The sequence below is a fragment of the Gymnogyps californianus genome, chromosome 16 (genome assembly GCF_018139145.2).
Source record: "Gymnogyps californianus isolate 813 chromosome 16, ASM1813914v2, whole genome shotgun sequence".
NCBI lineage: Eukaryota > Metazoa > Chordata > Aves > Accipitriformes > Cathartidae > Gymnogyps > Gymnogyps californianus.
This window is the reverse complement of record NC_059486.1, coordinates 13,793,710-13,807,734: the sequence shown is the minus strand read 5'-3', so window position 1 is coordinate 13,807,734 and position 14,025 is coordinate 13,793,710. Positions and strand designations below refer to the sequence as shown.

At 45.0% G+C, this 14,025-nt stretch overlaps 1 protein-coding gene across 1 annotated transcript; it reads left to right on the top strand.

The window, feature by feature from the left end:
- Positions 1-2,012: 2,012 nt before the first annotated feature.
- Positions 2,013-13,865, top strand: RHOF (ras homolog family member F, filopodia associated). The gene is made up of 5 exons (XM_050906504.1): positions 2,013-2,180; positions 2,313-2,400; positions 9,675-9,784; positions 10,538-10,672; positions 12,836-13,865. The coding sequence occupies exons 1-5, from the start codon at positions 2,013-2,015 to the stop codon at positions 12,998-13,000; spliced, it is 666 nt and encodes a 221-aa protein (XP_050762461.1). The 3' UTR covers positions 13,001-13,865.
- The last annotated feature ends 160 nt before the right edge of the window (positions 13,866-14,025 follow it).

The following is a 14,025-nucleotide window of genomic DNA, read 5'->3' as shown; positions in this document are numbered from 1 at the left end:
CAAATCTAAAAAGTTTCCTTAACTATAAAATGTAAAAGGAGACAAAGCTGTGAGAAATGTAAGGATTGTTTTGTGAGACTTGAAAAAAAACAAAAAAAAGGCAAAAAAAACCCCTAACAATGACCCACAAAATACTTTTATCCCAAAAAAAACTTTTATGGCAATAATTGACATTAAAAAAAACCCCTGGATTACAGTACTCAGTTACAGGAAGACTACTAAGTCTATCTGTTGATCATATCATACATAATGTGACGCTGGTTTTGAGCCAGGTCCAAATAAATCGTTTCAGGGTAAAACAGTTCTTTCCTGGACCATTCATTCCTGTGAGATACTGGAATGCCCTCAGCCATTACAGTCAACAGGAGCTGACGGCTTTTACTGTGTTCCAGATAAGATATATAAGATTGCGGTTCATAAAGCATCTTTTTGACAGCTTGTGTACTCTACATGCTCGCATCAACTTTTTCCTCAGTAAAATGGCTAGCTTTAAATAGGTGTGAATTTGGCTGCTTTTTTATTATTATTATTTGAATTACATGACACTTCGTTGGGTATTTACACGTCCCTCCTCCTCCCTATCGCCGAAATATCCTTTTCTAGCTTTTTGTTTACCCTCTGCACAAAGCAGGGTCCTCCTTGAAAGAGATGCAGAGTGCAGTCGTGTTTGCATTCGGTCTGGAAGGCCATCTAGTGACACAACCGTGCAGGAGAAAATGCAAAACCCTGTTTAAGTTTTTTTTTTTTCTTAGTTGACTTAAATGATCAAGCATGCCCTTGGGGGTTTGTTGCTATTCCCACAAGTGGTATTTCAAAAATTTTAGAGTCAATTTTGATTTCTTAAGAACTGACGGGGTTTATTTGAGATGGAGCACACTGTTAATCCCTGCTAGGAAAGAAACACAATTTTTTGTGCAGAATGGTGGTAGACTGGCACCTGAGCAGGTCTGTCACGAACACAGCATCACTCCCCTGACCTGTGTATCAGAGCCAAACATATCCACCTGTTGTGATCCCCTGCCTTCCATGGTACAAACCAATGCCAGGTAGGTGCCTGGGGCCACCACATCTCTGCAATTAAAATGTAAAATTCCAGTTTATTTTCATCGCAGCTCACCTTAGATGGGTGGCACTGGGTGAACAAGCAACGAGCAGAGCTGTCTGTTCCTACCTGAGCAATAAATACAGTAGAAAACAAGCAGCAAGTCACCACCACTCCCAGCGCCAGCAACAAGACGCATTTCAGGGGGTACCTCAGGGGGTCTCTGCCTCCTCCCCGCCGTGGCTGGCACTGCACCCGCTGCACGCTCTCCCCTCGGCCGTCGGGACTGGGATCCGCCGCTGCAGACATTGAGGCTGAACTGGAAGACGTCCCCCTGAGCCGCTGGCGACTTGGGGTAAACCAACATGGCGCTTGAGGTCCAAAGGGGCTCCCTGAGGGAATAAATGAGGACTGGGGGCAGGGGGGAGGACGCTGGTGCCACAGCTGCTGGACGGGGATGAGCACCCAAGCGTGCTTAACATGGCGGATCGATGGGAAGTGCAAAGAGGACAGGGCCCAAAGGCCCCAGGTGGATGGAGGCCTTGGAGGCTCACCGGGAGGAGGGGGGTGAGCAGCCCCTGGGGGTTTTGGGGGAGAAGGCCTGACAGGGTGCTGAGGGGGCTCCTGCGCTGCCCGGGGCCCGGGCCACCCCAGCGCTGGGGCCCCACGGGTGACCCTGGCCAGCCGCACACCCGCGACAAGCCGATGCCACGGGCGCTCCGGACCGCTGAGGGGGCTCGGGGCTTCGGGGAGAGGCACCGCTCGCCGCCCCGGGGGTTACGCGTGGTGAGGCGGCGGTGCGGCCCCGGGCGGGGCCCTGAGGCACCTGAGGCGCCGGCGCCCGCGGCGCGGCCAATCCCCGGCGGGGCGCGGGCGGCGCCTGCCCGCCCCGGGGCGCCCGGAGCGCGGCGGCTGTGGTGGGGAGCCGCGTCCCGCCGGTGCTGCGCCCTGCCCGGCCCCGCTCCGCTCCATGGAGGCGGCGGCCAACGGGGCCTTGCCCGAGGGAGCGGCGGGGGGTTCCCGCGGCAGCGCGGCCGCCCCCTCGGGCAAGAAGGAGGTGAAGGTCGTGATCGTGGGGGACGGCGGCTGCGGGAAGACGTCGCTGCTGATGGTGTACGCCAAGGGCACTTTCCCCGAGGTGAGGGGGCTGTCCCGCCGCCGGGCCCGGCCTGGCCGGGGCGCGAAGGGGCTGGGGACCGCCCGGCAAAGCTGCCGGTGCTGGCTGCGAGCTGCTTGCCCCTAGCTAGAGCTGCTTCTCCTCTCTTTGCAGGAATACGCGCCGTCCGTCTTCGAGAAATATACTACCAGCGTGACGGTGGGCAAAAAGGAGGTCACCCTGAATTTGTACGATACCGCAGGTAAGGGGTTTTTCACATCGTGCTTTCCTTTTTCCCGATCCCAACGGTATCGGGCGGCGAGAGGCGGCCGCTGGGATGGGACCGTGCTGGGGCACTGGCCTGGGACTGAGCCCAAACCCAGCCCCCGGGTTTTCGTCACTTCAGAGAAATAAGCAGAAACTGCTTTTACCGGTGTAAAATGCTGCTCCTGTGAACGTGCCCGTATTTCTGTTCCAGCAGCTCTTGCTGTGTCAACTTAAACCAGACTGATACTTGAAGAGTGTAAAGCTGGACATATTTTCAAATTGCTTTTCTACTAGCGTACTTTTAGCCTAACAGTGCAGTTAAGACTGCTAAAGTACAAACAAAACAACAACCATTACCTGTTGCATGCATAAATGTGCCTTCCAGAAAAAAAAGGCTTGTGCGTCTAATGGCAGTTCTAGCCATGGACTCGTTCATTATCTTAACAACTGAGTTTATGAAGAAAATCACATCAAATAGCACACATATCTGAAGGTATTAAAACCCAGTTCCCAGATGCAAAGCATAATACAATCAACCAGGAAAATATTTTAATCTCCTGCCATGTGTGATCGAATAGTGAAGGAGAAAAAGGCTGGTTTGTGTTCAAAATAAAAAGGCCATAGCAGTAAAAGTTATTTGAAAATGCTGGTAGTTTGTTCGGGTTCATTGCAGGAACTTGTGAAATGATTTGTGTTCATTCTAAGTTCCTAGACTCTGCTATCCAGCTGCATTCCTAAACGAACCCTAAAATTGACACATGCTCTGTTTCAGCTCAGTGTAAATCATCTGTTTCAGTTCAAGCCTGTGGAGTTGTTCCAAATATATACCAAGGCAAATAAGAACCGAATGCAGTCCGTATTCATTTTTAATAGTAGTAAAGCACACTTACCTTCTTGCAAATTTTAAAGGTTTTTAATCTAAAAGTGAATTTTATTGCTAATCTTTACTGCAGTATAGTAAGATCCTCAGCACCCAGTTTGCCAATATATCTTCTTGTGTCGATGTTCCTGTTCTCGAGTCCAGTGATTTGGATAATGTACCTTCTACTGAATGGCAAGGCTTTTGTGTTTAAGTCTCAAAGGAAAAGAGAAGGGCTGAAATCTAGTGTGAGCAACTAAAGAGGGATTTCCTTAGCATAGCGTGTTGGCACAAAGAATTTGCCACAGTGAACTTGTTGAGTTTTTATGTTTGTTCGCTGTCAGTGTGGAATTTTTGCCTGTCACACAGTTCTTGATCCTTGGCCGGCTCTCATTTAAAATCACCGTGCTGCAGCTTCCAACATTTGCGTTTGGGGTCTCTTCCAGGCTTTAAGGAACATGGGCTGGATCCAGAAACGGCGGTAGGTAGGGCAAGTTCAGTATTGCAGCACTAAACTCTTGCAAGCCTGACACAAGTGCCCAGCTCCTTGCGTCATGCAGGGAGTTCAGCTCTGCGCAAGAGCTACAGCCGCCAGCAGCCTGGAGAGTGCTCGCTGAACCCAGTGCTGGTGGCTTATCATAGAATAGTTTGGGTTGGAAGGGACCTTTAAAGGTCATCTAATCCAACCCTGCTGCCATGAGCAGGGACATCTTCAACTAGATCAGGTTGCTCAGAGCCCCATCCAACCTGACGTTGAATGTCTCCAGCATGGGGCATCTACCACCTCGCTGGGCAACCTGTTCCAGTGTTTCACCACCCTCATTGTAAAAAATTTCTTCCTTATATCTAGTCTAACTCTACCCTCTTTTAGTTTAAAACCATTACCCCTTGTCCTATCGCAACAGGCTCTGCTAAAACATTTGTCCCCAGTTTTACCATTTCCGTGTTCAGGCATGTAACTTTAGCAGAAAGTGTCTACTCTTCCACATTTAGTTCACAGCTATAAATACTGTCTTGGACCAAAGCACTCCCCCATTGAAGAACAGAATGGGGCATATTTTGTGTCTCATAAGACACTTTGGGAAGTGGAGATGCCACTGTTGCCTAGTTGGCAGAGCTCTGCCATGAAAGAGCAATTGCTTTCCATCTCTCATCTGGAAACTTTGAAACCCAACATGTTTCACCTCCCAAAACAGTGTCATGGCCACCAGGCTACAAGTTGCTAGAGGCTGCTGACACTTGTCTCCTCCCTTCCTGTTAAATTTCTTTTGCTTTGCATGAGACACATCAAGGTTATCAGGTGCAAAGAAAGGGGGGACATTGCCACCTTGCTTAGCGCATTTGCTTGGGAGGGGGAATGACTTGAGTTTTGGTTCTGTTTCAAAGCTGCTTATATAGTTTTATGTTACAGATCTGTGTCGTACTCTGTAATTCGAGCAGCTTTTCATCCTCTTTCTGAAGCTGGAAGTTATGCTAGAGGAAGAACTCACTTGAGCACACATTTTAATCCCATCCTGTTTTTAATAATACAAAACTGATGTTGAGTTCCTGAAGGGTTGGAGTAGGCCCAAGAGTTGTGTCCTGTCCTCTAAGTTCAAATAGTGCAGTAAGAGAAGAGCAAGGGGAGTGTCCAGTTCAGGAGACAAGAGAGCTCCTGTCCCTCTGCCACGTGGATGCAGCATGGGAGATGCAGTTTTGGAATCGGTGTTTCGCTATGTTGACTTGCTTCTGTCGTATCATGCAGCAGCAGCTCATTAAATTCCTCTCTCGGCTGGGTGATGATGCTCTGGGGTGGGTGTGCAGCAGCAATTGCAGCTTAAAGAGGAGTCTAAACATACAACTTACTACTGGAAGTACAGTGGTTTAACAGTGTAGCATATCGGCCATATTTTATGAATCATTCTTCTGACTTGGGCTTGACTTGACATTCTGGGCTGCTTGAGTTGGTCTTGCTCTTCTCTCAAATCCTAAGACAGCTTTACGCTTGTGTTTTGCTTCTCAGTCTGAAAGGTTCCCAAATCATGCAGGTTATCATAAAATCATTTAAATGGGATCAAAAGGATGTAAAACCATTTCTGAGGTGAAGGGCTTCAGCTAAGTGCCATGTAGCAGTGTAGGGGAGGAGAAGGCAAAGCTGTTCTTCTAAAAAGTGTTACTGGATCTTCATGATGCACCCACTGCAGAAAGGACTTCGTTATTTTTAGGATCTTGCTAAAAGCAACACTAAATAGAGCTGCATGTACTTCAGCGTCATGGGAAGGTAAAGGACAGGTTCAGCTTCATGGGCTGTTTAAAGTTAGAAGGATTCTTTGTATTGTGAAGTCCTGTGCAGCTTGAGACTTTGAGATTGTCCTACTTACTGAAGGAGAAGGACACAAACAAAGTGCCTAAGAATCAAACATTTCAAGTTACAAAAGGTATTTTTTTTCTTGATAAGAATTTTGGTAACAAATGAAGTTAATAAGTTAGTCTAAAATATGCTAGAATAACAATTTTTTGTGAGACTTTTGTACTACTACTGCTACTCTGTCTTCCTCATCAGAGACACCTCTTGCTGTTGCAGGAAGTTGGTGGTATATATACGCAATGCGTAAAGGCTTTGTAATATCACTTGTCTGCAAACCGGCTTTGCAGCTGCTTGTTCAATTAAAAGTTTCCATTTCTTGCTGTGCTCGATAGAGGCAAAGGCATTGAGAGGTAAATTAACTCTGTAATTTTTTTACATACTAAGGGAGCAGTGTTGATGCTTTAGCTGCAGTTCAGACGCAAGGTTCAATTTCTGATGCTGTTCCGTGCAGGACTTTCTCAGACCAAAGAAAAGAGCTCTGCTGGGCTGGGGAAGGCTGGGGAGGAAGTAATGCCTCATCGTTGTGGGTGCTCGCTCTGACTGGCAGGAAACACACGCAAAGCCTCCAGTGGGGTTTTTTCAGGTCTGTAATGACAAATGCACGGCAGTCTGAGGCCTTAAGAGAAATTTTAAAAGCTGGTATATGCAAGAATAATTTTTCATAACTTTGAAAGGGAATGCCTGAGGAAGACAAAAAAACCCCAGCTTTTTAATTGAAGCGTGCCTACCCCCATGTGTCCTCTTCTACTGGTTTTATTCCTGCCAAGAATGTCTGTTTCCCCATTTTTTGTAAACTGAGTAGTGAAAAAGCGTAGCTGACAAGCTAATAACCATGGTATTCCCATGGAGCCTGCAGAATAACAAACCAAAGAGAATTGGGTGCCTTTCTGTGTGCCTGTGAGGGCTCACCATCGCATGGTTCCGTGTCAATCCTAAACCACAAATGCGTATTACAGACAACGCGTGGCCATACGTAGGAAGTGGTCGGCTGGTCGGGACTGGGCGTCAGGATATTATTACAATCTTCCTTACCCGCTGGCGGTTGGTAGTAATGGACAGCGCTGCTGTACGTCAGGACAGCACGTACTGGTAGACTCCTAGGCTGGCAAGTCTTGACTCTACCATTTAGCCTCTCCTGTCAATGGCAATGGTGCTGAGCTCCTTTATGGACCAAGCAACGTACAGGCTGGCACTTCTTCGGTGGTGAATTGGTGAGGAAGAGCAGACAGAGGTGAACATGCACGCGAGACCGAGACCTGTGGTTTCACTTCTTCCCCCGTTCACCCTCAGCCATCGCCTGAGGTCCCACCCCACTGTAGGGCCCGACTGCAGTGATGTGGGTTATGCAGCATGTCACAGAGGCACGCAGGAGTGTCATCTTTGCAAAGAATTAGCAAGTTTCAGGTGAATTCAGCTGGACAGAGTTTTTTCTTTAAAAAAAACCACAAACAGGGTCTCTGATGCTACCATGAATTGGGGAAGGCAGAGGAGAGTCACAGATATGCTCACATGCAGGCATATATTTAACCAATTCTTCCACAGCATGCTTTTTGTTAATTGGGGAAAGAAAACAGCTACCTGTGCTTGAGGAAGCACACTCGGGGGCTTTGCATATACATTCAGTTACTGCTTAGGTTGAGCCCTGTTCCTTCATTTCAAAACTCTTCTACTAGAAGACCTAAATCTGTGCCAAATTAGCTCTGACCACAGACTGAGCATCTTTACAGAGAAAAAGTCTCCCAGGCCCTTTCTTGCATTTCATCAGCAGCACTTAAGGACAGGGGGTGAGAGGGATTTTTGTCAGTGAGAGGGATGTCGATGTTTAGACACAGCTTGATCTGGGTACTGTTACATCCTCAGCAACTGAAGAACTGCATTTGAGCTCTTGAAGAATAGCTTCCTCTCCTTCCAAGTGAGCACTGCAATCATCTGACTGCACTACAAGTTAAGCAACTACCATCTAACCTTCCCCCTGTGGTTTCTGCGCTATACCTTGTTCTGTGCTCTGTATTTGAAATTCCAAATATGCATGGAGCCGCATTTTATACAGCAGCATTTTCTCATGCATTTATTTTCTCAGCTTGCTTAAAAAAACATAACTGCACAGCTGGTTTTGAAGATGAAGGTGCAGTTCACTGGGGCATAGCTATAGTTTTTGACTTGCAATACAGCATATTTATGTCACATCATTGAAGACACCTCTTCTGTTATCCCATCCAGGAGAGTATGAATTTAGCTGTATGTTCCTCTTCCAAGCAAACGAACGTGTTTCTTCCAAGGGGGCAGTCCTGTCTGCCTCACAAATTGCCAGCAGTAACTTGGAGGACCTCTTGATTTTACAAACTACATCGGTAGAAGCTCAGAGGCATGAACAGGGAAAATCATATACAGCACAAAACACTAGAGGAAGTTAGGAGAGGAGAAAAAAAAAAAGTTTGGCACCTGATGTGTTTAATGCATTTAGAGGATTATCTCAGCAACAAAATGGTAAATCAGTTGCAAACAAGTACGTGGATTTGGGAGAATAAGAAGGGCTAAGCAGTACAGTCTTTGCTCTGAATGTTTATACAACATGCATAATTTTGTCAATCGTCTATTATTTCTGGATTAAACCTTGAGGGATCAATCCTTCTTTGTTCTGCACCTCACCCACGGAGCATGCTGCTGTTGCAGAAGCTCAAATGCAGAGTGGTCCAAACCTAAGATTCCTGTTTTACAAACATCTCAGGCAAACTGAATAATGGCTTATCCAGTAGGGATTGCCTTGTAATAACCTGTATCTCAATCCATCGTTTAAATTAAGAAGGGGAGCAAAGTATTGTAGAATTATTGGCCTTCTGCTATCTGCAATGCTTCAGATTGCAGCTGGAGACAAGCCTGTTGGCTAGAGTGATGAGTATGTCACTTGGGACTGTGCCAGGTGCCAGGGCAGGAATAATTGGTATAAAGTTGGGGCACGCTGAAATTTTCAGCATCCCTTCACCTGAAATATCAATACAAAGATTTGAGATGTGTAACTTACCTGTAGGGCAGTTTCTGGGCTGTGTGTACATTGTGGTGATTGTGGGAAGGAATGGCATTCCCAGTTCTCGTTTTGGAGGGGCAGCATTCAGGTAGCAAATAGATCTTCTACAGACTGCTTAAATCACAGTTTCTTCTTTACTAAGTCTCTGAAAAAACCTTAAATGAAAAAGGTTGGGGTTTTTTTTCCTGAGCTGCCAACTACATCTAGTAATTACTGCTTTCTTGAACTTAGCCTCTCAAAGCAAGACACCTTCAGACCCCAGCATGGTGATTACTGCTAAGTTATATGTACAGCAAGGGGAAGAGTACAGGTCTGAAGCAAATTAGCTTCCTCTTGTCAGATCACGTGCTAGAACATCCCTAATCAGAAGTATGACAAATCCCCTGCTTTTCCAGAATTCATCAGCATCCCTAAGATCTGCTGTGTAGGCCTGCTTCAAAGACCAGTTAAGCCTGGCTCATGTTGCAGCATGTCTTGTAAAATCACACACGTGCTGCTGCAGCGAGCAGCGGTGCTAAAGGCACAGTGTGCTAATTGCTGCTTCCTCTCAGCTCACTGGGCTGGGAAAAGCAAGTTTGCCACTAAGATTTTTACTTCTAATGTTTCTAAAAGAAACAAATACGGCATTTCTTCTCCTCACAGCATTGCATGTGCAAATGTGTTTGGGAGAATGGAGCCACTGCCAAATTGCAAATGTTTTAATCGATAACTGTCAAATTCTTCTTGCCGATTTTGCTTGTGAGCAGCAGCTTGGCAATCGGTGATTAGAACTGCTTCTAAGTACTTAGCAGTTGGACAAAGCAGGCTTTTTATTAAAACTTGCCAAGGACATGTTTTATATTCTAAAGCATCAGTTTTGTCAGTGAAGAGGAATCTCCTGCATTTAAGGGAATGAATTTTACAAGTATGGAAAACTTGCAGTCTGTGCAATTATAGTACCGTTGTTCTTGATCTCAAGTACGTATCTTTACATATTCCCATCATACTGCTTGTTAAGGACAGAGGTTTCTTTTATCCAAAACATTCTCTGTGTTTCAGGGCAGGAGGACTACGATCGGCTACGACCGCTTTCTTACCAGAACACAAACGTCGTGTTAATTTGTTACGATGTCATGAACCCCACTAGCTATGATAATGTAGCAGCTAAGGTAAGAGGCTTTTGTAATTGCTCCAACCTTTTAAATGAATTACATATGCCTGATATATCACAAGATGCCAGATTAAAAAAGCCGATGCTTTTAGTGTCCTGTACCGTGGACGTGTAGATGCACAGATCACTCATCATGCACTGAGCTGCAGGTCACAGACCTTAGACCTGGGGCTCACCTCTCCACGGCTCGTAAGTGCTCAGAACTGGGGTTCACTCTGCAGTACACTAAAAAGATCAAACACCAGCGGTGAAATCGCTGCTGTATCTGTAGCGATGTCACACGACCAACATTGCACACAAGCATTTTAGATTCAAGTCTATTTCTATCACGTGCATATTTAACTACAGGGGAGAAATGTAAGCAACCATTTGTCTGTACTAGGATTTTTGTAATGCTGCAAAGTAGAAGTTAGCGTTCCTGTACACCAGCAAAACAAATCAAGACTTGGTCCAAATTCTGCTCTTAAATATGACTTTAGAGGGGTCTTCTGAATTTAAACAGATGTTAAATAAGTGCTTTGGCATAGCAACAGATGCCACCTATGTTTTTATAAAGCAACTGACTTTGGGTAGGACTTTTAAATATTTCTGTAATGTAAATAGTGCACATTGGGCCCCTACCACTAGATTAACAACTTTCAAAACTCTGAAATTGCAGCATATATTAAATGCTGGTTCTGTTCCTTGGCTTTATTGTTTTGATTTCGGGGAGGGGAAGTCAGATGTAAAAGTTTTGGTTTTCTACCATCAGTGGTATCCTGAAGTGAATCACTTCTGCAGAGGTGTCCCGCTCGTACTGATCGGCTGCAAGACAGACCTTCGGAAAGACAAAGAACAGTTGCGCAAGCTCAGGGCTTCTAAGCAGGAACCCATTACTTACAACCAGGTAAATACAAGTGCATTGAAAGTGGTGTCCTCTTTGCAAGAGATGAAGCACACTTACTTCAAGGGCATTGTTCCTCACAAGTACAATCACAGATACTCCAAAATTAGGTGATCACAGTGTCCAGATAAAGAAATTACTGACAGTCAGCACTAACAGGGGTTTCTGTAAGTGGCCAAATTACCACCCATTTTCAGTACCAAAGTAAAGAGAAATTTGAAGAGCGTTTTGCATATCTTGGGGTGTCTGAAAGGACACTACTAGCTACGCCTTCTAGGTTCATTACATCTCATTCTTGTTTCCTTTCACAGCTGGATTATTACTGTTACAAATACGTAAGCCTCTACAAGTTTGCTGGACATAATTTTTATTAGCATACGTTGCTCCCATCACCGGTACTTTGATCAGGATTGTGATAAAGACTGGAGATGCTCGGATACACATTACAGGATTAAAGATACTGACTGTTCTGGAAAAAATGTGTTTTGCAAACCCTATTTAAAAATAAATCTGTTCAAGGACAATAGCAAAAACATCTGCAAGGTTTCTCTAACATAAGAGACTTTTCTTTGAAGTCTCTACAGTAATCTTAAAATCTACATATTATCAGATGTTTTCAATTTAAGCATTACAAAGCAGTGAGACTTACAACTAGTGTTACAACACTGGCATAGCTGTCCTAGGTACAGGAGAAGCAGTCAGTGATGGAACAGCTTGTCCCATGTCACACAAGACCTTTCTGCTGCGGTCTCCCACTTTTTTTTTTAATCTACAAAGCCATCCTTCCTTCTCCTCTCATCTCAGAGCAAGAACAGCAGCTTTTGAACTGTTTGAGACACAAGTCTGGGGAACGAGGTTAAGTGCACTAAGAGCGTGAATGAATCGTTACTTTTTCTAAACAGCATGAAAAGGAACTGCAACTGCATCACCGCTAAACCACACTGGGACTTTTAGCTTGCCTTCCTTGCGCACAGGATGAGATGCCCGTCCTGTCGCCTTGTGAACAGCTGCACGTTGTCCCTCATTTGCATTAATAACTCCCTCCGTCACCCTCACACGTGAGGTTCGGGGCAAGCAACAGACACTTTTGTGAGTCTGCTGAGGCCTCATGCAATTAAATTCCAGGGCCCACATGATGTAAAAACTTTGTCTCCTATGTGAGCCCTCCCACTTGTTTTTTCTCCCCTTAAATATACACTACCTCAGTCTTTTACAGCTGATGGCATCTTGAATCACACGACGTCATGCTTCCAATGCCAGGCACAGAGGAGCTGAACAGTATCTGCCAGCACTGCAGCTTGCAAACAACTGGAAGGAGACAAACTTCGCTTAAATTTGCTAAGAAAAATCCCCCTGTAGAAGCCTGAGTGCTCAAGTGACCCCACTCCCAGGGCTTATAATGAATAAACGCAGAGTTTGAGAGCTGTGGGTTGCAGACCTGGAATTCACACTCCCAAGGCTCACAAGCATTCAAAACTGGGGGCTGACTCTGCAATGACAATAAAAGGATCACAAGCAAAGTAAGAAATCACTGTGTTTTGTCTGTAGTGATTTCGTGCAACCAGGATCGCATGCAAATGTTTTAGATTCTCGTCTGTTCCCATTGCATGCATTTGGGTGAGGCTGAGAAACACAGGCGCCCATTTGTGTATACAGGGATTTCGGCTGAGCCCTTGTGATGCTCCAAAGCAAAAGGCAGGGTTCCTGCATGTGCACCAGCAAAACAAGGCAAGGCATCGGTCCAGATTCTGCTCTTGCATGTGACATTCATTACTAGAGGTGACATCACGTAATAGTTAAGGTCAGGCCTGAAGAAATATCGCCGTGTAGACATCTTATCCTCACTTAAGTATCTACCTCAGCATTTCTTGTAAACAATACTGAGAGTATTTTTACACTATCAGCAGTCTGCATCTAAGAGTCTCTAATGCACTGAACTGTTAGGCCAGGCTCTAGATCAACATGGGGGAAAAAAACTAGTTTATTTAACAGTGCCTTAGTTTATTACCAATGCCACTTACACTCTAGCACTATACTCAGAGGCAGCTTCTTTATTCCTGACCTCGTGATATAAAGATGTACACAATAATGCCCTTTCTTTCCCATCTCAACTTCCTTCTCTCATACAGTGGGTTTACATCTTTTCTTACCTTTTGTTCTTTCCAGGGTGAAGCAGTTTGTCAGCAGATTAATGCAGAAGTTTATCTGGAATGCTCAGCAAAATGTCGTGAAAACATAGAAAACGTTTTTAAAGAAGCAACAACCATTGCACTGAATGCCATGAAAAAAGCCAAGCGCCAAAAGAAACGGACAGTGTGCTCAGTGTTATGATCTGGACTGCAAGAGAGCATTGACTGCACGAGAGCCAAGCGATTCAGATTTTAAAAACAGTATAACTTTAAAGACCTTTTTTTTCATTACATGTTTGTATTCCTAGAACAATTTTTATTTTAAAATTTTAATTATTTTTATTATTTTTGCACTTCTGTTGCACTGCTCTCACAAAGTTTTCAAAGCTCGTTGTCGAGGCTGACTGATGCTGCATGCCTTTGTCCATCTGCCTTTTGCTCCTAACTGCAAACGACCACCAGTCAGGTCTCGGACTCACCATTTAAATTGCAATGAACAGCGACTGCTACTATATGACTTAATTAGTCATTCTTTTTCCTCTGCAAAATAATTGTGGCACGTTATAGCTACAATTTACTGTCTTTTTCAAGCAGAGAAGCCGAAAAGCCACATCTTTTAGAAGACATGACGTTAGAGCAGCTTATCAGGCACCTTTGAAGAGACAGATATGAAGTTCTCTCTTAACGTTTTCAAATTAATTTACTTGGTGGCAGTGGTACGAGTTAGCCTCAAGCTGCCCCCAGAGCGCGCAGACGGAGCATCCACTACTGCCCTGGTACCACTGGGCCAGCTTTGCAGAGCTGCACCTTTAGAGGTCTCCTTGCAAGGCCTGCTGCTGTCATGGAAAGTGGTATTTATCAACAGAAATACATCAGTCGCTCCAATTCAGAAATGGAGTATCATGGAAAATATTTAATTTACAGCACTCGGAGTACTCCAAGCAGCTACTATGTATAAAGTCAGTTTTACAATAAACTTATATAGCTTATTTAACATGACAGATGCAAATATTGGTGCATGCTAGGGGAAATACTTAACTCATGTTCGTTAACTGATTAAATCATCTCTACTGCTATGATTAAAATTTTCCCTTTTACGATGGTGTCAGTTGTCTGTTTAAGGATGAGGGATGCTCCCACTGCCCAACCTAGTACATGTGCCTCAAATCTCCTAGTTCTTTTGCACATCCCCTGCAGCGAGATCTCAGATTTCAGGAGCAATCACTA

Bases quoted from the DNA above. Each gene is read 5' to 3' on its own strand.
- RHOF (XM_050906504.1), top strand. From the start codon at position 2,013: ATGGAGGCGGCGGCCAACGGGGCCTTGCCCGAGGGAGCGGCGGGGGGT. The intron at 9,785-10,537 runs GTAAGAGGCTTT...TTCTACCATCAG, and splicing joins ATGATAATGTAGCAGCTAAG to TGGTATCCTGAAGTGAATCA. The intron at 10,673-12,835 runs GTAAATACAAGT...TGTTCTTTCCAG, and splicing joins AACCCATTACTTACAACCAG to GGTGAAGCAGTTTGTCAGCA.